General features: G+C 35.8%; 3 protein-coding genes, 1 long non-coding RNA gene and 2 pseudogenes across 5 annotated transcripts; 5 read left to right on the top strand and 1 right to left on the bottom strand.

The window, feature by feature from the left end:
- Positions 1-1,861: 1,861 nt before the first annotated feature.
- LOC142553033 (common plant regulatory factor 1-like) lies at positions 1,862-5,123 on the top strand (annotated as a pseudogene).
- Positions 5,124-7,342: 2,219 nt separating this feature from the next.
- Positions 7,343-10,825, top strand: LOC142553032 (putative glucose-6-phosphate 1-epimerase). Its single transcript, XM_075663008.1, has 8 exons — positions 7,343-8,488; positions 8,633-8,707; positions 8,960-9,016; positions 9,104-9,267; positions 9,502-9,636; positions 9,828-9,930; positions 10,030-10,129; positions 10,285-10,825. Exons 1-8 carry the CDS (start codon positions 8,378-8,380, stop codon positions 10,491-10,493), a joined length of 954 nt encoding a protein of 317 aa, XP_075519123.1. The 5' UTR covers positions 7,343-8,377; the 3' UTR covers positions 10,494-10,825.
- A 912-nt stretch (positions 10,826-11,737) lies between these two features.
- Positions 11,738-14,423, top strand: LOC142553031 (ubiquitin-conjugating enzyme E2 28-like). Of its 2 annotated transcripts, XM_075663006.1 has the most exons (5): positions 11,755-11,842; positions 11,974-12,047; positions 12,933-13,060; positions 13,382-13,486; positions 14,117-14,423. In XM_075663006.1, exons 2-5 carry the CDS (start codon positions 11,978-11,980, stop codon positions 14,258-14,260), a joined length of 447 nt encoding a protein of 148 aa, XP_075519121.1. In that variant the 5' UTR covers positions 11,755-11,842; positions 11,974-11,977; the 3' UTR covers positions 14,261-14,423. The 2 variants fall into 2 exon arrangements, with proteins under 2 accessions (XP_075519120.1, XP_075519121.1); XM_075663005.1 differs by having other exon boundaries at positions 11,738-12,047.
- A 2,142-nt stretch (positions 14,424-16,565) lies between these two features.
- Positions 16,566-17,797, top strand: LOC142554422 (ethylene-responsive transcription factor CRF4-like). The gene has a single exon (XM_075665095.1). It carries the CDS (start codon positions 16,760-16,762, stop codon positions 17,702-17,704), a length of 945 nt encoding a protein of 314 aa, XP_075521210.1. The 5' UTR covers positions 16,566-16,759; the 3' UTR covers positions 17,705-17,797.
- A 705-nt stretch (positions 17,798-18,502) lies between these two features.
- Positions 18,503-23,152, top strand: LOC142553028 (mitochondrial carrier protein MTM1-like; annotated as a pseudogene).
- Positions 23,153-23,271: 119 nt separating this feature from the next.
- On the bottom strand, positions 23,272-23,927 carry LOC142553030 (uncharacterized). Its single transcript, XR_012821894.1, has 2 exons — positions 23,601-23,927; positions 23,272-23,457 (listed from the first exon to the last, which is right to left on the bottom strand). It is a non-coding gene; the product is annotated as an uncharacterized LOC142553030 (long non-coding RNA).
- Positions 23,928-24,524: the final 597 nt, after the last annotated feature.

Here is a 24,524-nt window from a genome sequence, read left to right as displayed (position 1 = left end):
TAATCAAATATATTCTATTTTATTAAGATGGAACACATGATAGTAACTATTTAGGAGGATATCAATTTTTTCTTCCAATTTTATCCTGATATGATACTAATATTACACTTTTGTTTTTTATTTTGTTTTTTTAATTTCAATACACTTTTATTTTTTATTTTTATTATTTCAATAATTCAAATATCAATTTAGTGACTCCATATATTATCAAATTATATTTTAATTCATCGATAACGATAACAAAATTTGTAAACGGTGAATAGTTTAAATAAAGTGGGCCAAGCTTGATAGCTGGGCAATATGCCGCGTAGATCGAGGTGGATTCTGACACGTGTTCGGTACAAGATGAGTTGGAAAAAATATTATTGAGCCAGCTCGAATTTCTTGGTGCCAGCTCACTAACTTATCCGTAGTTTCCAGTATGTCTTTGACAAATTTTTTAATTAAAATAAGAAAATATTATATTATATTTGGCCAGCAAACACGTTCAGATCAATTATTATAATTCTAGACCAGATAATTTATGATATTATTTCTGTGTCTGACTATGAAATATTTTCGTTGACTATAACGAAAATCCGGAGTAATGTAATTTCATAATACATATTGTTTCAAAAAATAATGTCTGATCTAATTTATAATATATGTCGAAAATAAAAAGCATTTTTTAAAGAAAGGTGCTTTCACGGGACTTTTGCTCTTTGGATTTCATTCCCGAACTAAAGCACGTCGATTTAATTTACTTATCTAGAAGAAATTAATATTGATATATTTATATTTACTGCAAATATTGAGCAACATGGGTGTATATGGAAGATTTATTGCGGAGGTGACACGTATTGCGTGACGTGGTTTGGTGCCTTGGCGTTCATCTCTCTCTCTCTCTCTCATTTCAGTCTGGAAAGACTCATACTCTGCTTAGAGAGGGAGAGAGCATGTTGGCTGCAGTTTAGCAGCTAAACAGAATTTTTTACTGGGCGCTTGGTATTTTTATTTGGCTCGAGGTAATTTAATTTCTGGGTTTATTTTACAGTCAGATATTCTGTTGAATTATGGTGTAATCTGTGGTTTTCTTTTATTAATGCTGGCTGATCATGTGCGTTCTTTCCTGGTTTAGTTCGTTTTAGACTTGAATTGGTGAAGATTTGTTTTTGATTTGTCTGATGGGGAAGGAATATTTTTCATAGAACAGTTGATATGTAAACACGTAGAAGAATTGAAGTCGCTTTTTTTTTTAGTCTGGGTTGTGGGTGTTGACAGTATGTACACGGTGGGAATTCTTGCAAATATTTAGTTTTTGGAATTATGGTGGTTGATGAGGGTAGATATGCTATTACATCCTGGGTCGTCTTGGAGTGAAAGTTCAAAAGCAGCAGATAGTTGGATGGAAGTGGTGGAAAGACGAGAGTGCCCCCCTGTTGCTCTGTAGTACGGTTATTGGGGGCACAAATGAAGACAGTTTGACCTTTGTTCATTAGTATATTATCATTTCAACCATCACAGGTTGCATGGTTCGATGAATTTGAATAGTGAGCGTGGAATGACTTCAAAACAATGGATTTAATGTATGATATTTCTGAATTCTATCATATGGATTGAAAAATGATGAAGGGTTTTATCAAGGACTTGAAATCCAACATCTGTAGATAGATTGAGTGCATAAGTTTGAAAGTCTGTTCTGGCCAGTTAAAAGTTTGTAACTTGGCTCAAATTGCCATAGTATAGTTGGAGTTTTGTGCATCTGATTGTACCAGGATTTGATTTTTTAAATCATGGAAACATATAATTTTTGCAGAAATTGGGGCTTGTCATCTCATTCGACTGTTTCATTTTGGCTATTGGATTTAGTTTGCAGGCTCCAAGTATCAGGTATCATGGAAGATGGTGAAGATGGGAAGCCTTCCAACCCTGTAACGATAGCTGCACCTGCAACGGTGAGGATATTGAGTATCTTAGTAACTAAAGCAGGTCATACAGGACTTTCTTGTTGAAATTTGTCTCCATTTCCTTTTGGCTTTCATGAAGATATTACTTTAGGCACTTGGGCGAATCCAAAATATTCATGGAAAGACTAATGCTTTTAATTTTTTTTGCTTGGTGACTGTTTTACATTATTTGTCATAGTTAGGCAATGATTTCTAAGTTGGTTTTCACTATTACCACGTTTCAGGACCAGAATGGCATTCATGTCTATCCTGATTGGGTTGCAATGCAGGTATCTGCTTTAGGCATACATTCAGTTTTCTTCAAATTGTGGTTAATGGTGTAAAAAGTTTCTTATAAGAAATGTTTAAGGATTTCTGGCAATGGTTACTCTCAATTAATTTCCAGGCATATTATGGTCATCGACTTGGTGTACCTCCTTATTTAAACTCAGTCGCTACCTCTCACGCTCCTCCCCCTTATATGTGGGCACCTCCTCAGGTATCACGCAGACGTTTAGGGTGTAGAGGTCAATCTATTTTTTAATCAAGTTGTAGTCTATCTATTTAGAGTTAGTTATGATTCATGGTTGAATTCTTTCAGTCTATGATCCCTCCTTATGGAGCTCCGTATGGTGCTTTTTATGCTCATGGAGGAGTTTATCCACATCCCGGAGTTCATATGGTAAGTTCCACATATCATTCGACTCAGAATTTAATGTCTTTCATTAATGAAAGGGTGTTTCAGAATCCACATACTCAGGGACAGAGCCAGCAAATGGAGGTTGGGGGCAAAAAATATTTAAAAATTTTAATGGGGGCAAGAGGGGGAAAGTGATATATAATTATTTTTAGGCTTCTTGGCTCCGGCACTGCACCCACTCGTCTTTGGAGTGATATGGGTTTTTTTTTGTCTCACTAAGCTCCAGAGTATATGGTTGTGTGAGATAAAAGGTTAAAACAGGTATATCGGAATATATCTGATGATACTGTGTGGTTTATAGGGAGGTGCTCCTTTGAGTATGGACAAGCCTGCCAAAACATCCGGGAATATGGACGGAGACTTTGTGAAGAAGTTGAAAGAATTCGATCGTCTCGCGATGTCAATAGGCAACGGAAATAATAATAACGCTGACAATGCAGCTGGCCATGGAGTTACGGAAAGGTTTATGGACTAATGATTCAAGGACATTAAAATTTAGGGTTCATGTTTCACCAGTAGTTTAGCATTTTCCATAAATGTCAGACACCTTCTGCTTTTCGTCTAATGGTCTTTCCTAATTTACCTGTTAAATGTACTGAAGTGCCAAATTTGGTTCAAATCGTGCAGTGAGGAGACTGAATGTTCTAGTGATGGAAGCAAGGCAAGTAATAGTAAAGCTACATGGGTGAGGACCCCTGCTGTATTAAATTCCACCTCTTGTATAGTTTTATGTGATTTATTTGCATTGTTTAAGTGTTTGACCTTTTTAGATTTCTCTGTTGATCTAATAGGATGGTCCAAGCGGCAAGAAAAGAAGTCGACAAGGATCTCCTAACAGCGGTGAGCTTTCTTATATCAAAGCATATGTAGAGTGTAATCCATCCCATCAAACAAAACCTAATACCACATGGATCGTGTAAAATGGAGGGAATAAGCCTGTTGAAACTCTCCAGCCACTCTTCTTATCCTGATTTTTTATTGAACTCAGACCTCTAAATATACAGGCTGCCAATCTGCCATGTTAGATAATCCCTACACGTGTTTCTGGTGATATTTTTAGTTGATCTTAGTTGAGGTGGCTACGTAGTTTAAATCTCTTTGAATTCACACTTACCAAAATGCCTTAATCTGACAGCAGCTGGGAATGGCAAAGGTCAGAAACAGAGGAGAAGTGTAGTTCCTGGCGCTGCTTCTGGTCAAGGCTCTGAGAAAGTGAAAGATGTGATTCTTTCAACTAAGGTGCAAGCAGAATCAAATGTAAATATGAACACTGCATTGGAACTCAAGAATCCTTCTGATCTTAATTTATCCAGTCCTACAACTCCAACCAATCTTCAGCAGCCGTTGATCCCTAGCGAAACTTTGTTACAGGTATGTTTTGAAACTTTTATAGCTTCTCCTTGCCATAATCTTCTTTGAACGTGCCTCGTGCTTTAAATTTTATCAATGTTAATATTATTATTAGCAAAGCATGCATACCATGGTGTGTAGAGTTCCTCTGAGTGCCACTTTGTGGACTTTAATTTTTAGTTTCATTAAATAAAACTGGAATTTGGGATACAGAATGATCGAGAACTGAAACGGGAGAGGAGGAAACAATCTAATCGAGAATCTGCTCGAAGATCAAGACTGAGGAAACAGGTGGGGTGAATCACCAGCTTCAGCTAATTTAACAAGATCTATATGCTCCGCCCTCTTAAGTGATTCCTTTTCTGTCATATCTTCTGTGTTCTAGCTTCTAATATCGCGTCAACATTTTCTATGTACAGGCGGAGGCTGAGGAACTATCAATTAAAGTTCGAGCCCTGGCTTCAGAGAATACAACTCTCAAATCCGAGTTAACCAAACTAATGAAGAACTCCGAGAAACTGAAGCTTGAAAACGCTACATTAATGGTACTGACTTTTGGTTGCATTTGGTCTCTTTATTCATTGATTTTTGGTTAATGGTCTCTATTTATTTGATGATCAATCGATTTCATGTCACACACACACACACACACACATATCAAACCAAAATATAAGACATGGGTTCTAATCCGCAGGAAAAGCAGAAAGATGCTCAAAAGATGACTGAATTTAGGTTGAAACCGGTTAGCACGGCGAATCTACTCGCAAAAGTTAACAATAACTCTAATTCTACCGATAGAAGCAACGAGGACGGTGACTCTGTACGATAATACAAGTCCTGGAGCTTAGCTGCTTCTTGATACTATCCCTAACCGATGCTGTAACTGCTAGTTGAGTTCCAAGAGCTCGGCTCTCCTAAATCACTTTTAACCAATCAAATGCAAAGCGGTATGAGAAAATCGAAACTCTAATTTATTCAGTGCCACCACCATTTATCTTGGCAATCCCGGCATGCGTTTTTAAGGTCGGGATGCCAAGGATTAGTTGATTTATATGTAAGAAGAAAAGATATGACATCTGATATCCTGTACTTATGATGTGAGAACTCTTAAAACAATGGAGGTGAGTGGTTCTCTTGGGTTGTGCTAATTTTGCGTTTTTGTATGCATCATGATCGAGATTCTTGGACGAAGTGTAGGGGTCAAAATTTTCAAGCTTAAGTGAGATTGTTAGGCAGAAAAACGTTTACAATTTTACTATAATTTTAATTATTTTAAGGTAAACAATAAATAAAAACATAGAACTGTCATAAATTTAATATTAAATGATTGAATTTTCAAGTTCTGGCGAGCATAAAAATATTAATTGCTATAATTGATAGTTATTTCATAAATCTGCAGAATGATATAATAATAAAATAAGTTTAGGATCAATTAATTCATGATTTATTTTATTTAATATAAATATTTATAATGAAATTTTGCATTTGAAAAAGTGACCGTTTAATTGAGTGTTTAAGAGAGATTAAGCGTTTTAGAACATTGATCATGATAACCTTAGAACTATTTATCTTCTGCTAACTATTTTTTTGTCCTACTCTTTGGAACTTCCGAAATAGGTGTCCTACAACATTCGACGCTGCATGTCTCAGTCGGCTGACTAATGGTAGATGTGAGCTATTTGGATGGATCTTCATAATATCAGGCTATCATTTGGATCGAATGATTTGATAATTTATGAGAGATGGATATTTTCTATTTATTTATATTTATTGAAAACATATGTAAATTTTTTATACGTACATATAATATAATGAAAGCCCATTTGTCGGGTATTGGAAAAAAATTGTTCGAAAAAATAATAATAATAAAGAAACACATGGCAAGTGATTGTGGATGTGATGACTTCAAAACCTAGGAGTTGGATAACGGAGAGCAACTTGAATCAAAACGGGTTGACCAGACTTGTCCCGCGGGGTTTGTGTCTGATCACGTGACTCTCTCCCAGCTGGCCACGATGTTGTGCTCAACTCCTCACGTGACATTAAATTGTTTATTATAGATTAACCTAAATTGAGTCGGTAATTATTTCATGAAATAAAATATAGAAGATTCCTGTGACCAAAGCCAAGTTTTGCCTGTTTTTGCGGCGCATTGGATCTGGTTTCAAATCAAGAGGCATAGATATATAAAGTCCTATTTTTTTACCATCATGAAATTTTTTAAAATGATACCTATCAGACAAGAAGTAGTAATATCTTTTTAAAAAGGCCAACCACGATTTGCAAAGTCTTACGTTAACACGTTGATGAATATGATCGTTCATTCATATATAATTTTTTACTTTAGTACACAATTAATAAACTAATTGATTTTATAAGTGTGCACTCGAGTTATTCCTTTCCGAACTATTCTTGTCAAATTAGGAGATTCCAATTTTCACGGTTAGATTTGTATTGTGCTTAATTACAGACTAATTTCTTTTTCCTTCCCTTTAGCAATAACTAAAACCTACTTCCATGATTTATTTTGTACTACGACCTTTTTATTGCGTGAATATTGTCATAACAGTAATGCTTGGATGGTAGGGTCAAATGGATATTTCAAATTCGAAACGTCAATTTCCTGACAATTAGGCTGTTTTCCCTCCAATCATTTCACTATCATCCTTACTATTTCAATCTATCATTTTTGTTGTTTTCAGAAGCTGGCAAATTTTAAAGATTTTCCGAGACATATAAAATTATACATTGTGATTTTTTGTCTTTTAAAAATATTAATTTGTTTTATTCAATCAAATTTACGTGATAATTTAGATATTATTTTTCGATCGAGTAATCGCCGTGCACACTTTCAAATACATCATACATTTAAATAGATACAAACTACGAATGTCAAATCACATCAACATATAATAAATACAAATTTTGTTCCCGTATGGTATAGATTTTGTAATGATGTAATATGAATACATGTCGTAAATTTAAAATAATAATATCATGTAAACACGAGTAAAAATATAAAATCAAATTTAATAGAGGATAATCTTTCCTATGAAGGAAAATATAATACCGTAACGGGCAAATACTATACTTTACTCGTCATGGAAGAAAATAAAATCCAATAATAAGACAATATTACAATTAGATTTGGACTTGGTTAGACTATATAACATTAAAAACAGGAGGAACACGCAGCAGCCATTCATTCGTACGTAGACAGCGAAGAAATCAACTCAGTAGTTCAAACCATGTTTTGTTTAAATTTCTCTTCAGTTGTGCATAATATTATTAATTTTATACATTAAAAGGAAATAAATCGAATAAAAGGAAGATATGGATTACATGATTATTTATCAATCATGCATGATATTTTTTAGGTAAAGGAAAATCAAATTCGCTCGACCATTTGTACACACATGTACTTACACGTATATCCTCCTCGACTCCTCCTACCATCTCCTCACAGGAAATAATTTCAGTCAATCAAACATTTAATATTTTTGAATGCATCTTTCACTTTTATGAGAAGATCCCATTTATTTAATTATTAGGCACTTGAATATTTCACTATTTAATTAAATTCAAGCCATCCCATGTTTCCACATTCATGTTTCTTGGCGAAGATGCTCTCGCTCTGTAATTTTTGTTTCTGAATCTTGATTATATAATTACATAATTCTCGATGAACTCAGAGTTTACATCGCTATTCAGTATTTTCGCGTGCATTGCATAAACCCACATTTTGTGGTTCTTTCTTAGGTGGTTGATTATTTTTTCGTTTTGTTGAGATGGGCTTTCTTGAATTTGTACGCTTAATGTGAAAGTTTAAAGCTTTATGCATAGCTGCTATTTGGGAACCCAAGTGCGGTTTCATTCAGAGTTCGATGAGTTGCAGTGAGATTTTTTGAACCCCGTGGAGGTTTTGCTTCTTGTTATGGGATTTGGATACTAATTTTGGGTTGGGGGATTTTGTTCCTCCGTTTTCTGGGTATTTTTGGAAGATTTCAAAGGGGTGCATTTGTTTGGGTTGAGTTTCGTGATTCATTTGATCGTTTAGAAGGGTTTTCTCTGGGTTTTTCACAGAGATCTTGGTACGACTAAAAGTTATGTGGGAAAATGCTCAATGTTATATTTTAGTGGGAAGTCTTGGTTGGTAAAGGCATATCTGTGAATCTGTGGCTTATCTGGGAAGTTTAAGGTCCAGGGGTTTTAGAGAATCATAGGTAGTTTATTGAAGGCAAGAGCAGAAAACTTGGATTTTTGGCGATGATTTTGCTTCGTTAGCAGGCAAAATTCTCACAAGAAAGGTGTTGAAGATAGCTTGTACCATTTGGTGTTATTACCATTCCAGAGGTTAATTAGAACTTTGGTTAACTGTATCATAGCTTCTGCAATTTGAAGAATGGGGCATCCCGCAGCAGTTTGGGACCATAGAGTGGCATTTGAATTGACGAAGGACTGGAATGGGATTGACCAAGTTGTGCTTCGGAGTCCTCAAGGAGCATCCGCTCGAGTAAGTTTTTGTGCCTCTTGTTCGTTGATACAATGTTTTATTGCATTTGAAGATCTATCGATTCAATTGATTTTAACTTCAAGCTGTTTGCATCAGCTATTTTCTTGAACTTGTAGTTACCTCTATAATCGTGTGAAAATTCAGGTCAGTCTGCACGGAGGACAAGTGCTGTCGTGGAGGAACAATCGAGGTGAAGAACTTCTATTCACCACTAGTAAGGTGAGGTCTCTTTCATAATATAGACCAACATTTTTAATGCAATAAATATTTTCTAATATCCAAACCATGTAAAAAATGAAGAATTTTGGGAAAACCTTATCTAGCAAGCCCGGCAGTTAATATATTAACAAATGGCTTTAAAGAAGAGAGGTGAAATAGATTATTATATATATGTATTGATGGTTTGTCGTAGTTGGATTTTAGTGTTGTCAATAACATCATCCCTCTTGTTGGCTTTTGAAAATTATGCAGGCCCTCTTTAAGTCTCCCAAAGCGATGCGAGGAGGAATCTCTGTTTGCTTTCCCCAGGTACAACATTGAACTTAATGTATTTATTTTGTATAATTTAAAGACCGTGTGATACGATTTGATATATGTATCATGAAAATGCTATAGTTTGGAAACTGCGGTTCTCTTGAGCAGCATGGATTTGCGAGGAACAGAATTTGGACAATTGAAGATGATCCTCCTCCTTTGCTCCCAAAAGACTCTCTCGGTAAATCCTTTGTCGATTTACTGCTAATACCAGCTGAAGAAGATCTGAAATGCTGGCCTCATAGGTAAATTTTATAAGTTTTTGGGCTTGGTATTTTACTTTTCGTTTAATTGTGCAGTGGCGTATTAGAAACCTTTATAATTTGATCCGGGATTGTGATTGATTGTAAAGTAAGGAAGTGGACAATAATTTATCTTAGATAACACCATAAAAACTTTGCCTGGTGAGTTCATGTTTGATATGTGATTACGGTAGCAGGGGGATATTTCCTGTCTAAAGACATCATCTTTTTGACCAGTTTCCAGTTTCGTCTTCGAGTGTCTCTGGCATCAAATGGAAACTTGATACTGATATCTCGCATCAGGAACTTGAACGGGAAACCTTTCAGCTACTCTTTTGCCTATCACACCTATTTTTCTGTTTCAGACATAAGGTAAATCAGTCCTTTATATTTCCCATTTGTTATAAATATTCCATGAAGATGCATGCATCGTATGATATCTGTTTGAATTCATTATCACATTTGCAAACATTAATTTATGGGCTGCGTTTGAAATTGATAATGATTCTGTAAAAAATCTGCTAGGCATTATTATATGATATTCTTGTATGATCCGTACACAGTGAAGTGAGGATAGAAGGTTTGGAAACTCTAGACTACTTAGACAATCTTTGTCAAAGAGAACGATTTACAGAACAAGGCGACGCAATTACATTTGAATCAGAGGTACCATTTCTTCCACACCCATCATAAGTTCCAATGCCTCTACCACTGCACACATACATTGCACAAACATATCTTTGAGAATATTTTTCTGGCATTCAGGTAGATCGGGTTTATCTCAGCTCTCAACAATGTGTCGCTGTTCTCGATCATGAGAGGAAAAGAACGTATATAATGAGAAAGGCAGGGCTACCAGATGTTGGTAAGAAACAATATGTCTGTACACGTAGATGAATTTGTCATGCTGATAGTTATTTTCTTCATTTTTGAGCATTAAATGGATAAAGAATAAAATTATCCTTTTCTTGAATCCTTAAAAACTAACCTCTCTCCAAACTATGTTATTTTTTTGTGTAGCCGTGTGGAATCCATGGGAGAAGAAATCGAAAGCAATGCCAGATTTTGGCGACGAAGAATACAGGCAGATGATTTGCGTAAATGGAGCATCAGTCGAAAAGAACATCACTTTGAAGCCAGGAGAAGAATGGACAGGGCGGGTTGAGCTAGCAGCTGTACCATCGAGCTTTTGCAGTGATAACCTTGATCCCGGTCTCTGTTTTTTCTGACGACCCGTGTAGATTCAAAACAATAAAAAATCTAGTACATTATAGCGTCAAAGCTCAGGCCTAGTGAGCACATTTGCCTATAGAATGGAAGTTTCTGGTGTTCCGGGGATGGCTTCTGTTTGAGAATCTTGGAATTCATGAATCGTCAAAAGGGCTTTCAATTTTTTCTTTTCTTTGTTTTTTTCGCCAAACTTTTGGTTTGTGCTTCTCTATAACTTCGTGTCCTCGCTCGATGCTTTGCCTAGAACGGTTGTGTGTTCGATCTTGAAATACCAGCAATTTCCAGGCCTCACTGTGCAGTTCTTTATGTGATTACTTTATTCTCCTGAGTTTCAAGTTGCCTTGTTTGATTATTAATCTCTTCCATTTTATTGATACCAGCCAACTGCCAGATTATATTTACTGATTCTTGAGTTTACGTGTAGTCAATATACACGAGCCACGCTCTTACCGTGGCATAATCTTCTCTACACCGTGAGAGAAATTGGGTGGATTGGAGAGAAATTAAGGGATAAACATAAACGAAAAATGATTGTAATAAAAAAAACAAGTTAATGATAGGACACCGAACGAAAAAAAAAAGGCAAGGACGAAAATGACGCAGTCCATAGTATAACGGATTGAGTAAATAAGATGAACAGTTGCAAGAATAATGACATCCCAATTAAGGTTTTTAGATAACTAATTAATGCGGTGACTCAGTTCTTACAGGTGTATCGCATCAACATATACGATGTAGGTGCATATCAAATCGTGAATTGATTGGAAAAATATAGCCTATTTAGTGCATTGAATTGAATATTACGATATATCAAGAAAATGATTAGTGATGGCAAATATATAAAATTAAATTTAGGCACTCTTCCTTTTAATTTCTAAGCAGAAAATTATTAAGATTCTATTGCGTGATACATCAATAAACGTGTTCCAGGTTAAAACTAGAATCTATACTTAATACTAGAATAATAGTAGTAAATATTTGTTTAACAACGTAATTAACACGTGTTGTAAAATATATTCGCAGACATTGATTCAATGTTTCGGAAGGTAGAGATCATCTACGATATTATTCGGTTTTTAATAAGGTGAAATCGTTGGCATTGGTACATCAAATAAATAATACAATTCTACTCACTCGGCCAATAAGGGTGAATGCCCAGATTCTTTGTAATATTATTATATGTTGTTTTCGAGGAAATTCTAAATTCTTTATTACAATTTACAATGTAGTGTAAGAATTTGAAAGGAAAAGGTTCCACTGTAAAAATAATATAAGCATTTATTCAGCTTAAAGTCGTCTGTTAGAGTCAGGAATCTGCAGCGGAAAAGGAAAAAGAAAACTTTGCCAAGCATTCATCATTCTCTTTTTATCGACACGCCTTCCTTCATACATTTGCAATCCTCTTGTTATCTTTCTTTTCTGTTTGGGGCTTTTGTTTTTTCTTTTGGTGAAAGTATCCAACAGACCGATTTTTTTTAGCTTGATGGCTTCGAAACGGATCTTGAAGGAGCTCAAGGATTTGCAGAAGGATCCTCCTACTTCCTGCAGGGCTGGTAAATCACGGAACCTTTATAATTTTTGTAATTTTTTTTCGTTTTGGTGCTTATTTATGTTCTGTTTTTGGTTGTGCTGTTTGACTTATTATGCTTTGATCCAAGACATTCTGAAGTTCATCCGAACGTATATTAACATTTTTTGACCTGTGGGTTTGCATGATTTTGTTGTTTTAACCATTTTTTGCAAGTAAAAATGTTATCTTGGCCCTGAAACTATGTTGGTGGGCTTGGCGATGTTCAGTCGTGTTTGTTAAGGTTGAAAAAAAATTGTAAGCATTTGTTTGTGTGTATGGTCCTTGGCTGTAAAATTCTTATCGCGCTTGTTGATATTTTTTAAAAATGATAGAACAAAATAGCGATAATATGTGCTTGTTCCTGTGCAGGCGAAATTTCTGTGGGAGGGTGTTAATGGTTGTTTCGAAATGATTGATTTATTGAAATTTTGTTGGTGGGGTGTGTTGATGTTAAGTCTTCTTTGGCCCAACCGTCATTGTAAAAATTGAGTGAGAGTAGATTCAATGGAATTATATTTCCATATCTTTGATCATAGAAAAACCAACAGAACTTGGTAACTTTGATATGAATTTTGCAGAAAATTATAATTTGCTTGGAGGATGCATTTTTCATCCAAGTTACACTTAAAATTCCTTGTTCTTTTTTAAACTGATTATTGAGTTGTAATCTCCCTCTTTTGTTTGCTTTAGGAGTATAAACGCAGATATAGATGGTTTTAAGGTTTTTGATTTTACTGTTCATGGTTACTCTTGCAATATTCATGGCAGAACAAGCTTTCAGGCTCAGCAACTGCAATTTCCTTTAAGTTTTTCCTTTGTTCTTTCTCGTTTCAGGTCAAAAATGTTATTTTCCTTTCTGTTGTAACAGGACCTGTTGGTGAAGACATGTTTCACTGGCAAGCTACGATAATGGGACCTCAAGATAGCCCTTATGCAGGAGGAGTATTCTTAGTCACTATTCATTTTCCCCCTGACTACCCGTTTAAACCTCCAAAGGTATGGCATTCATCAGAAGTGTTTTGAGCTTTTGATTTGTTCTCTTACTATTAGCAAAAGGGAAGAAATCGGGCTTATATTGTTCATATGAATTGTAAATTTCTGTAAACATGTCTGTTTACCTGTTGTTTTCGATACTATTTAGATGATGGTGGTGGAGGGAGAGGGCCGGTCACAGTCACACACACACTCCCCATGCATATGTTCCACTGTATTTTGCCTTGCAAACTTGAGCTCTTTGTTTCACACACACCTCGTGTCAGTTTTGTTGAAATATTAACGAACATGCCTCTCCATTTGTTCATGGTTGGACTCTTGCAGGTTGCATTCCGTACAAAAGTTTTTCACCCAAATATCAACAGTAATGGTAGCATTTGCCTCGACATCTTGAAGGAGCAGTGGAGTCCGGCCTTGACGATTTCCAAGGTTTTTTAATCACTTGAATCCTTTTGTGTTATATGGCATTGCCAAGTTTATATTTACCATAGATAGCCTCTAAGTATTAGTAGATACACATTAAATTAGCCTCTGCACGTTTTGGTTCTCTGAAATCTGAATTGCGAGAGGCACTTTTTTCTCACAACATGGACAGACACTTCTGCCACAGGCATATATGAATGTCCTACGTGGATTTATGGCTCTCGCATTTTTTCAAATCTTATATTTACAAGTCAATGATCAAGGCCCATTAGCGCTAGACAAGAAGACTGAGTAGGTAGAGATGGTAAAAACATTTCTAACACCTTATTGCAAATTTACACTTCATTAATATGTATATTCTAGAAGAGCTTAAGATTTCAGAGAGCCCGATGAACTAATAGTGGAAGGCTAACTGCATATAGGATCTAATTGGTAGCAATTTATCTAAATGATGTATGGATTTTACCATCTAATTACACGATGAATTATTGGTGGAAAAGCGTATCGAAATGACAAAATCTATTCTATATATCATATATGAAGGTTGCTTTCGAGTCATTATCTCTGTTTCTTGAAATTGGATTCATAGCTATTTCTTGTGGCATTGATTATGGTTTTCTCTTGCTTTATTTCCAGGTTTTGCTCTCAATCTGTTCCCTTTTGACGGATCCAAACCCGGATGACCCCTTAGTCCCGGAAATCGCTCATATGTACAAGATGGATAAAGTCAAGTACGAGCAAACTGCTAGGAGCTGCACCCAAAAGTATGCCATGGGTTAGTATCGTTGGTTGCTGCTGGTTTGTGTCACTTTCTTATAAGCTTGAAACTGATTCAATGGTGGTTTGAATTGTTTATAGGAAAAGGTTGTTGGTAAGATTTGACCGTCAGATATATTGTTTATTCAGTATGTTTAATAGTAAGGTCGATTTGCTTTATTTATAATTATTTAATGTTGAATAACCAAGGTTTTTATGTTAATATTGGAATGATTTGAGATCGGGTTTGTAGCCCAGTGGTCTCACCCGTCAGATTAGTTGGCTCCCTTTCCCGGGTTCGATCCCCTCTCCCCGCGTGTGTTATAATATAAAAAAAAAAATTGGAATGATTTCAATGGTCATCTCGACAATAATATTTTTTTATGTGATCGAGTCAATTGTATTGATAATAATTGAACATGCAGTTGGGGGTGATACACTCATTGTTCCATCTCATTAATCCTTGAATGGTAAAAAGTGAGGAAAAAAAAAATCATGAATACGCTTAAAATCTCATCTGTCTGAATTTTCGGAATATAGCAAGCCAAGTGCCAACTGCTATAATGCACTTTGATAGGGGTGTACGCATGTTTGAATCGAGTTGAGTATCATATTGTTCGAGCTCAATTTAATTTAAATTATGTATGTCGAATTTGACACGACCCATGTATATATCGAAATATTCGAGCATGTACGGATAAAATTATCTTTTAAATTTATATTATATATATATATATATATATATATATATATATAATTAGTCAAGTAATAGCTAAAATTTTAACTCAAACCGAGTAAAGACTCGAGTTACTCAAAAGTCGACTTAAAATTTCTCAAATTGTGATCGAGTTGTTCATAAAATTTGGAAAGTATGCTTTATACCCCCACCCCATCTCCTCAATAGAAAAGCCAAAATAAAATCTATCTCAAAATCATTACTTTTTTGGGTCAATTATTATTATTATTAATATTAATATTATTATTATTATTATTATTATTACTATTACTGAAGTCATATCATTTAATTCAATGAATTTGTGGCTTATTAATTTGGTGCATGGACTAGGGCCGGCGTATGAATTATTTTTGCTTGAATCCCAAGCTTATTGGAATATCAATTCAAATTCAATACATCATCCGTACAACCTTACCCCTATAATTTTTAATTCTATTGAGAAAATATAATTTTAGAAAGTTCCAGTTGTCGGGCATCTTTGGTTTCTCCGAGGACAATTAATGTTTGTGACCTTTAGATATTTTCTTACAAAGAGAGAGAGAGTGTGTGTGTGATAAAAATTAAATTCAAATTTTGTTGAATAAAATAAACAATTATTTTTTACATAAGTGTATTAAGCACAAAATATTTACTTTTCCAACTTCGGGTGAAATTTTATATTGTGATAATAATTTATACAATTAATTAAATATCATTTGATACTCTCTTGTTGTATTAAAGAAAATCTTAGATATTATATGAACATTTAAAATCGAAAGATCGTGTGTATAATATATACAATATCTAACATAATAAGAGCATTGCATACTATATGTTGCATTAACATTTCAAGTTAATTGTTTCTAATTTTGAACGTCGCATACTTATGTTAGATAATTCTCGATGTCTCGGATGTTTGTTCGCGACATAGATAACAACTCATAACATTTATTGTTGATTAGATACTTGAACCAATTTATGAATATATCAAAATATCGATCGACGATTACTTAGATTCACTTACCATGTTTTTTTTGTTGTTGCATCAATTGAGTATTTATGCATGGCAAGGAACATGCTTGGGGAGCAAGTACGAATGATTCCAAGCTACCAAACTTCAATATATATTAACATATATTTTACCTAAACATACCAAACGATCAAACTATTTTTGGAAGACGATCATGAAAAAATTGAGTAAATAAATGGTGAAAATATAATATAAAAGCGGGCTTTTATTTGATTGAAAAATAAATCCTCGATGTTTCCTAAAGTCATAAAATGACATATTTCATTCCATTTTAAAATTTATTCCTACATTCACTGGTCACTACAACTCAAATCCAATGTCTAAATTTCAAGAAAATTAATTTTTTTTTTCCCAAATATTTTATTCCGATGTTTATTGAATACTATGTTTGCATAACCTATATATTTTCTATAAATTTTAGAACAATTCAATAAATAATATTTATGAACTATGAAAAAAAAGATCATATTTCATCACTTTATTTTGAAAAATTCAAATTAAGAAAAATATACGACCCAAAAAATACTGCCTACATAAATGGGATTCTGAATGCGTTCGTTACTTCTTCGTAGCCACACAGCCTTTTGACTCTTTTAAATAAATTCATGCATCGATCATCTCTTCTCGAAATAAAACTTTTTCTCAAATTTAATCCGTCTTTTACGTATTTACGTTACGGCCTTGAGCTCAATGATCTTCCTTGAAGATTTCATCCTATTTTAACTGCTTTTCATCTTCTTCATGTGATCATTCAGAGGTTTTTCATATTCCAGAGGAAATGATTCCAAAAGACAGCAAACGCATCAAATATTCAGTCCATGGGACCATTACAACGAAGGTGGTGTCTCCGCCGCCATTGAAGGAGACATGCAAAGGGAGCTTCAGCTCCAAAACGCCACGTTTGGTGCGAATTTCCGTTACTGATTACGATGCTACTGATTCTTCGGGCGACGAATGTGAAAGGGACCACCATTACTGGCGAGTGAGAAAGCTCGTGAATGAAGTTAGAATGGAGATAAGTGGTAATGACAGCAGTGTAAATGTGAAGAATAAAAAGAAGAAACAGAGGCAGATGCAGGAGGAGAATCATGTGGTTGGCGAAGGGAAGAAGAAGTTCAGGGGAGTTAGGCGGCGGCCGTGGGGTAAATGGGCTGCGGAGATACGTGATCCGACGCGGCGGACGAGGGTTTGGCTTGGGACTTATGAGACGGCGGAGGAGGCAGCGCTGGCTTACGACAAAGCAGCAATCCAAATACACGGCCCGAAAGCTTTGACAAACTTCATAACACCGCCGGAGAGGGTGGTGGCGGCGGCGAGTGGGGCCGGATTGATTTCTGTTTCTTGCTACGATTTCGGAAAGGATGAATCCTGTGTGAAACTACGCTCGCCCATCTCTGTTTTGAGGCTTAGCAAGAATCATTATTTGGAACGGTCTGCCGAAGATCCAGTTCGGTCCGAGGTTAAGAACACTAATGAAAAACGGGTTGAGCCGGGAGAAATGGATATGTCGATGGACGATTACCTACCATTGGATCAATATTTCTTGAAAGATTACTTCGATTTTCGATCGCCTTTGCCAACGATATACGAGGAAATTAGCTTGGGGGAGCAGAAGTTTAATTGGTTAGCAAAAGATGATACGGGTGATGCTTTAACATGGGATGTGAATGAATTCTTCACAGACCAAGATTTTTGTGGTCTCGTGGATTATTATTCACGGTAAACAATGGGGTTGACGTATTTGGTTTTCATTGGCAAGAAAAGAGAAGTCGTTGGTAAATAATTATAATTATTTCTACTAATGAATAAATCTGATTGTGTTATTCTGTTGTCAGTATTGAGTTTTAGCAATTGTATTTTGGTCGTTTGACCATAAATGTATTTGTGATGTACAATTTATTCTAATCGCGTGCTTGGATAATTATATTAGACTTGTTTTATGATTGGATATCAATCCAGTAAGAGTAGATCTCTTGTGAGAAAGTCTCACGAAGTTTTATCTGTGAGACGGATCTCTACTGATATGCACAATAAAAAGTAATACTCTTAGCATAAAAAGCAATATTTTTTCATGGATGACCTAAATAAGATATCCGCCGCCTCACAAAATATGACCCGTGAGATCGTCTCACACAAGTTTTTATCTTTCGATAAATGATCATAATTCTAAAAGAGGGGGGACTTTTGAAATGTTGATGTTCCCTCGGTTCATTCGTATTGTATAAATATAAATAGGCAAAAACTTGTGTAAGACGGTCTCACAGGTCGTATTTTGTGAGACGAATCTCTTATTTGAGTCATCAATGAAAAAATATTCTTTTTTATGCTAAATATTAATAGGGTTGACCCGTCTCACAAATAAAGATTCATGATATCATTTCACAAGTGACTTATTCGTATAAATATAAATATAGGATTAGCCTTGACAAAATGGGGATATCTGAATTGCCCAAAATGACCTTGGAAGACAAGTGGAAACCTATGACCCGTCTCCTAGTGTTTGGCGCCCTTATTTCCACGCCACGAATCACGCCATTCTTTTTTCCCCAGATTCTTTTATTTCTGCTCCATGCAGCATAATTTTGGAGAAAATTAAACTCCCACATTCTAAAGAAGAAAACCGATTAATTACGTGGTATTTGCTCATAATTTCCTTTTAACCTCTTGCAAAGCTGGGGGAAAAGATTTGATTTTTAATGGCAGGTTCAGAAAGACAAGGTCTGCCTTCATGGATTGGAGCGGTGACAGCAACAAGAAAAATGGAATTATATAATAACAATAATAATAGTCTGGTGAAAGAGGAATCTTTAGGCGAAGGGTCCTCAAAACCAAAGATTTCTGATGCGGATTTGAGTTTCGGGGAGAGGGCGTTTTCTGCTGCCGGCGCCGCCTTGATATCTTCAATCATCGTCAACCCTCTTGATGTTGCCAAGGTGTGTTGAAATGATGCATTTCTACAATTTTGTATTCGTTGATTTTTATGGGGAGACGAGGGTTTGGCTTGGGACGTATGTGCTGTTTTATTGCTTTTGAGTATGCCATGGGGTTCAATTTACGAGCTACATAATGTGATACATTGTACTTGATTGTTTAATTGCTCAATATATACTTAATGTTAGTGAATGGCCATCAAGTCCCAACTTAGCCGGAGGTTCAAAATTTTTCATGTGGAGTTTTCTTGTGTTTGAAGATATTCCCTGATTTCCACTGTGCTAGATTGTCCATTTGGATTCATTTAACCTCTTAGTGTACGATACCTAACAGTGCACCCTATATGTCAGATTATCGAGTTCTTAACGTGTTACTTTGCCTAATTTTTGGATTTTTTAATGTGATATTTGCAAAGTGGGATTCCTTTTGCTTTAAAAGAGGAAACTTTGTTGTTCATTAGACTTGGTTTTACCTGATATTTTTGGCGCTTATTTGATATCCGCTTTTTATCCAGGTTAGGTTGCAAGCGCAGGCAGCTGGTGTGCCCTATGATGGCTTTCAACAAATGGCATGCTTTGATTCAAGCACGGTATGCGAGCCTGCTTTTTCAGTATATATCATCAAACCGTTCAAATTTCAAAGGCTCCGTACTCCAGAATTTGTAAACATGGTGGTGGCTTATCTTTGTAGCACACTAGGCTTCCTCATCAATGCTCGTTATTGGTTGCGTTCCTATGTTCTTCCACTTTATGGGGCATAGTTCTTTCCTTCCCTTCATCATAAACTATGTTTTGACAGTGGTTTTGACCGCGTACTTGGATTCAGATGCTACGAGACTGGAAATATATGCCATCATCTCCTTGCACCCAACCAACATGCTCACCCGAGTGTACCCGTTACAGAGGAACTTTGGATGTGTTCTACAAAGTGGTGCGGCAGGTTGGTGAAGCAATTGTTTTTTAACTTAATTGATCAGAAGCATCTTCAAAATTTTCTTGGGATCTCATCTGAATTCGATATATCATGCTCTGAAGTATTATTTTGGTTTGAAATAAGCAAATTCTCTTATCGAAATGGAAATTTAATTAAGTTAAAATCAGTATAATTCTGAAGTTTGCTGGTTTGAGATTCTCCTAATTTTATGCTTCAAACACCACATTTATACGAAATATGGTGTAAGAACTACTAGTGTCATTAATTTAACTTATGAAAGCGCTAAAATAGATGTTGGTTTTATGACTTTATCTAGAGGCTTTAAAGCATTGAGCACGCTCTTTCAAATTGACCTGAATATTACGTGTGTACGCATTCTTTATTTCTAGACTTCGATCTTCATTTGGTTAAATTACCCTAACCACGTGAAATCATCCAGGAAGGATTCTCACGATTGTGGACAGGAACTAATGCCAGTTTAGCGCTTGCAATCCCTTCTGTAAGTTTCCCTCTTAAATATTATGGTGCGTAAATTATTTTTTTACGACTTCATATGGAAGTCCTTCTGAGTATTATTTGCAGGTGGGAATTTATATGCCTCTATATGATATTTTCCGCAACTACATGGAAGAGCTTACGTCACAGAATGCTCCAACAATGACTCCATATACTCCTCTAGTTGCTGGTTCCTTAGCACGCTCGGGTCGCATGCATAACTTGTTATCCTGTTGAGCTTGCTAGAACACGTATGCAGGTACTTTATATTTCATGACGGGAAAAAAAGAGCACATCTTTTCATGCTAAATATACAACCTGCTTTCCCAATCATGTATATGTTGTATTGGAAACTTGTTTTGGCAAAGACATTCTTTTAAATATATTTATGGCGATCTTTTTGGTCACAGGTATTCAAACACAACCAAGCTAGTGTGAAACCTCCAGGAGTGTGGAGAACTTTGATTGATGCTGTCTCTGACATCAAGAGTGCTAAGAATCCTCAAGCTTGTACGATATATTTGTAACTTATATATTTATGTTTGTATCTGCTATATGTTTCATGATTGTGTTTGGAAGAGAATTTCCAGTTTCTTCCAACTCAACTGGTGTGCTTATGGTTTAAATTGAATCAGTTCAAAGCTACCGTATCCTATGGACTGGCCTTGGCGCACAACTAGCACGTGATGTTCCGTTTTCTGCGGTTTGCTGGTCATTGCTTGAGCAAGTATGAGCTTTATTTCTGTGATGAGAGTAATTATAATGTCATGATATTTTATGTTTACTCATTTTATGCAGCTCCGAAGGAGAATTCTGAGTGAGATGGGTGATGAAGCCAGTTTACCCAGTGTTCTTGGGGTTAACTTCTGCGCTGGTTTTGTGGCAGGAAGCATAGCAGCTGCTAGCACTTGTCCTCTAGACGTTGCTCGCACCCGGAGACAAATAGAGGTTGATAAATTTTTTTTGAAGTAAATTTTTAATGGTTGATTGATAAAATGGGTACGTGATTGAAATCAGAGAGTACATTCAGCATTTATTCAATGCAAGATTTTGCTAATGCATGTTAATATTGAGACTTGGATCTATCCCAACCTTAAAAGCTAGCTCAACGGAGAGGATTGTCCAAGTCCATACATGCAATTCTCAGGGATTTTATCCAACTGATATGTGACAACTAACATACCTTCTCACGCCCAGTAATAGGCATCTGGAAGCGTGAAATTAAAAAATGACCCAATTATGAGTAGAACTGGTGGCCCAACAGTGGACATTCCAACACATAATGATGAAACCTAGACTCTGATACCAGATTAAGATTGAGATTTGGACGTAACTCAGCTCCAAAAGCTAGCTTAAAGGGGGTTGATTGTCCAAGTTCATATATGTAACAACTCTCAAGGATTTTATCCAGCCAATGTGGGACAACTAACACACCCTCTCACACCCAATAACGAACATTTGGAACGTGAAGTTTACAAATGACCCAACTAGTTGAGCAGTCCAACACAACGGTGGAACCTGGGCTCTGATACCATGTTAAGGTTGAGATTTAGACCTTACAATTCCAAAAGCTAGATCAAGGAGAGATGATTGTCCAAGTCTATATATAAACTTTCAGGGATTTTGTCCAACTGACGTGGGATAACTAACAATGCATGGTTATCAATAATCCTTATTTTGCAATAAGTTAAGTTTTTCTGCCTTTTTTTGGGTGATATCCGTGTGTTTTCTTCGCTGCATGACGTTTTTGTGTGAGAAAAATCTGAGACAGGAGTCATGTTAATGGCTAGTACAAAATGCAGGGGCAGTAGATCAAATCCATCGACGAAGGCTAATCTTATGATGGACAATATCTTGAATATGGTCTCTTTAGTGATTCCTCCATTTCTTGATTATATTTATGCTCTGGTGTTTCAGAAAGATCCCACACGAGCATTGACAATGACCACGAGGCAGACTTTGGTTGAGATCTGGAGGTACCAATCAGACTCTCTCTCACTTTCACTCTTGCATAACATCACGGCACCATACAGTTTGAAAAGAAAGCCCTATGCATGGCTTCATTACTCAGAAAAGCTTGGTACCCGATGGAAGTTTTTGGGCTTGAATGAATTCTATTTTGATGCATCAAATTCAGAATTTCTGTCTCGGCCATTGCCATAAGCTGGATTCGTGAATGAACTGACTAATAGATGTTCCAAGAAACTATTCCTTGTAAAAATTTCATCCAACTCTTAAGTATGATGACCAGCCGCAACAACATAGAAAAACATGCTTTTATTGATATTCTAAGTATTGGAAGGACGATCTCTCTCTTGAATTTTGCCAGGGTTATCATATCTCACTGCCTAAAGCCTTGACTATTTCCCTTGGCTTGTTGCGTAGGGACGGAGGTATAAAGGGATTATTTACAGGGGCTGGACCTCGGGTTGCTCGAGCCGGTCCTTCGGTGGGGATTGTGGTATCCTTTTATGAAGTTGTCAAGCATGTCTTACATTATAGACAGTTGACGGAGTAGTCTTGGAAGAGATTGCTAACTTCTGAACAGGAACGGATGAAGGAATAAGAGACTGCAAATTGCATTTGTTTGAACATTCGGAATACTTGGTTTTATGCCAATTTTAAACTTCCGTTTGGAAGTTAGCCATACAAATGAGGGTATGGGAAGTTGGCTTGATTTATGAGTTGACAGTTGGATCATTGTCGTTGCATTGCTTCGTTTCATATCTTGTTGGATATGTAACGTGTATTTACAGTAAAGTGTTGTGTATTTATTTTTTGGTTGATAATGAAATTACAATCTTTTATTTCACTCTCGTTCACTATCTTAGCACTTTAATAAGAACCAATCATTCCCTTCCACTTGGATTTACCGACAACGGGCTTGTTATATATTATGTGAAATATAAAATGAAGAAAAAATAACCAGCATGAAACACTATACGACGGCAGTGAAAATTTATGTTTGCCACTGAAAAAACTGGTAGGAAATGGATAGGAGTTACAGTCCAAAGAAAAAGGAGTAGGAAGATGATGAATCCACGAGATGGATCAGATACGTTAGCACTAGCGCCACCAACATCAGTACACAGGCTATCCCTTGATCAATTGCATAGCCTGCGAATGCTTTCAATCTCAATCACAGCATAAAAAGGAAAAAAAAAAAAAAACGAAGTTTCGCAACACACACTGAATGAATTTTGGCACATAAAGATAATGAGATCCGGGACATATTTCAGGAAGCAAGAATTGGTACGTACCGTCGCTGGTAGGACCCGAAGCAGGAGCCAGATCCTGCGCTCGACAACACGGAATGACATTGCCGGAGAGAGACGCGAAAATGGCCATTAATCCGAGGTAGAACCACGCCATAGCCATCTGAAGATTCAACAAGGCAATTAATAGGGAAGCAATTCGAAGTGCGAAGATACTATATCTTGTTGGTTGAAGGGTTTTTTATAGTAGTGTTCAATGTTCATCATTGAGGGGACGGGTCCCGCCATGTGCCACCTCTCTCTCTCTGTCGATCAAATTATTTTTCATAATGCCAGGTGAGAAATTGCTGCTATCAGAACAATTATCCAGCTAAAAAAACGAGAACATATCCTTGATTATTGAAAAATAATATTTAAAATGTGTGTATTGAATATTTGAATGTTGAATATTTGAATGTTGAAAATAAGAGTTGTAAATATTGAAAATTAGTCTGTGATGATGTAGGTAATGATGTATTTTATTTTTGGATTATTTGTAAAGATTTCCTATAAATAGATCTCTCATTTGTGAAGAAAATCACAATTGAGTAGAGAGAAAAATATTATAAAGTGTGTAGTTTGGTAAATTTTGAGAGTTTGAGATTTTTATTTTTTACCATAAATTTTTACTTTTTCACAACACGTTATCAGCACGAAGCTCTAAAAGTCCTACATACTTTTCCAAGCTCCAAACAGAAGAAAAAGGTAACAAAAATAATTATATTTATTTTACTGTTATTTATTTATTGTGTATTTATTTAATATACAATATAATGTTATTATTAGAAATAATAAAAATAAATTTTTCATAAACTTGTTATAAATCATGGGAGGATGTTAAGACGACATCCCACACTCCCGGTAAGGGATACGACAAGTATAAATTATGACACTCATTATAATATTATGATATGATATACATAATTATTT

This window comes from Primulina tabacum, chromosome 8 (assembly GCF_025594145.1).
Source record: "Primulina tabacum isolate GXHZ01 chromosome 8, ASM2559414v2, whole genome shotgun sequence".
NCBI classification, from domain to species: Eukaryota; Viridiplantae; Streptophyta; class Magnoliopsida; order Lamiales; family Gesneriaceae; genus Primulina; species Primulina tabacum.
Note: the sequence above shows the minus strand (reverse complement) of the source record. Positions and strands in the feature narration are given on the sequence as shown.

Excerpts from the sequence above, each read along its gene's own strand:
- LOC142554422 (XM_075665095.1), top strand. The coding sequence starts at position 16,760 with ATGATTCCAAAAGACAGCAAACGCATCAAATATTCAGTCCATGGGACC.
- LOC142553032 (XM_075663008.1), top strand. The coding sequence starts at position 8,378 with ATGGGGCATCCCGCAGCAGTTTGGGACCATAGAGTGGCATTTGAATTG. Across the intron at positions 8,708-8,959 it reads TTCTATTCACCACTAGTAAG|GCCCTCTTTAAGTCTCCCAA; the intron begins GTGAGGTCTCTT and ends AAAATTATGCAG. Across the intron at positions 9,931-10,029 it reads CAATTACATTTGAATCAGAG|GTAGATCGGGTTTATCTCAG; the intron begins GTACCATTTCTT and ends TCTGGCATTCAG.
- LOC142553031 (XM_075663005.1), top strand. The coding sequence starts at position 11,978 with ATGGCTTCGAAACGGATCTTGAAGGAGCTCAAGGATTTGCAGAAGGAT. Across the intron at positions 13,061-13,381 it reads ACCCGTTTAAACCTCCAAAG|GTTGCATTCCGTACAAAAGT; the intron begins GTATGGCATTCA and ends GGACTCTTGCAG. Across the intron at positions 13,487-14,116 it reads CGGCCTTGACGATTTCCAAG|GTTTTGCTCTCAATCTGTTC; the intron begins GTTTTTTAATCA and ends CTTTATTTCCAG.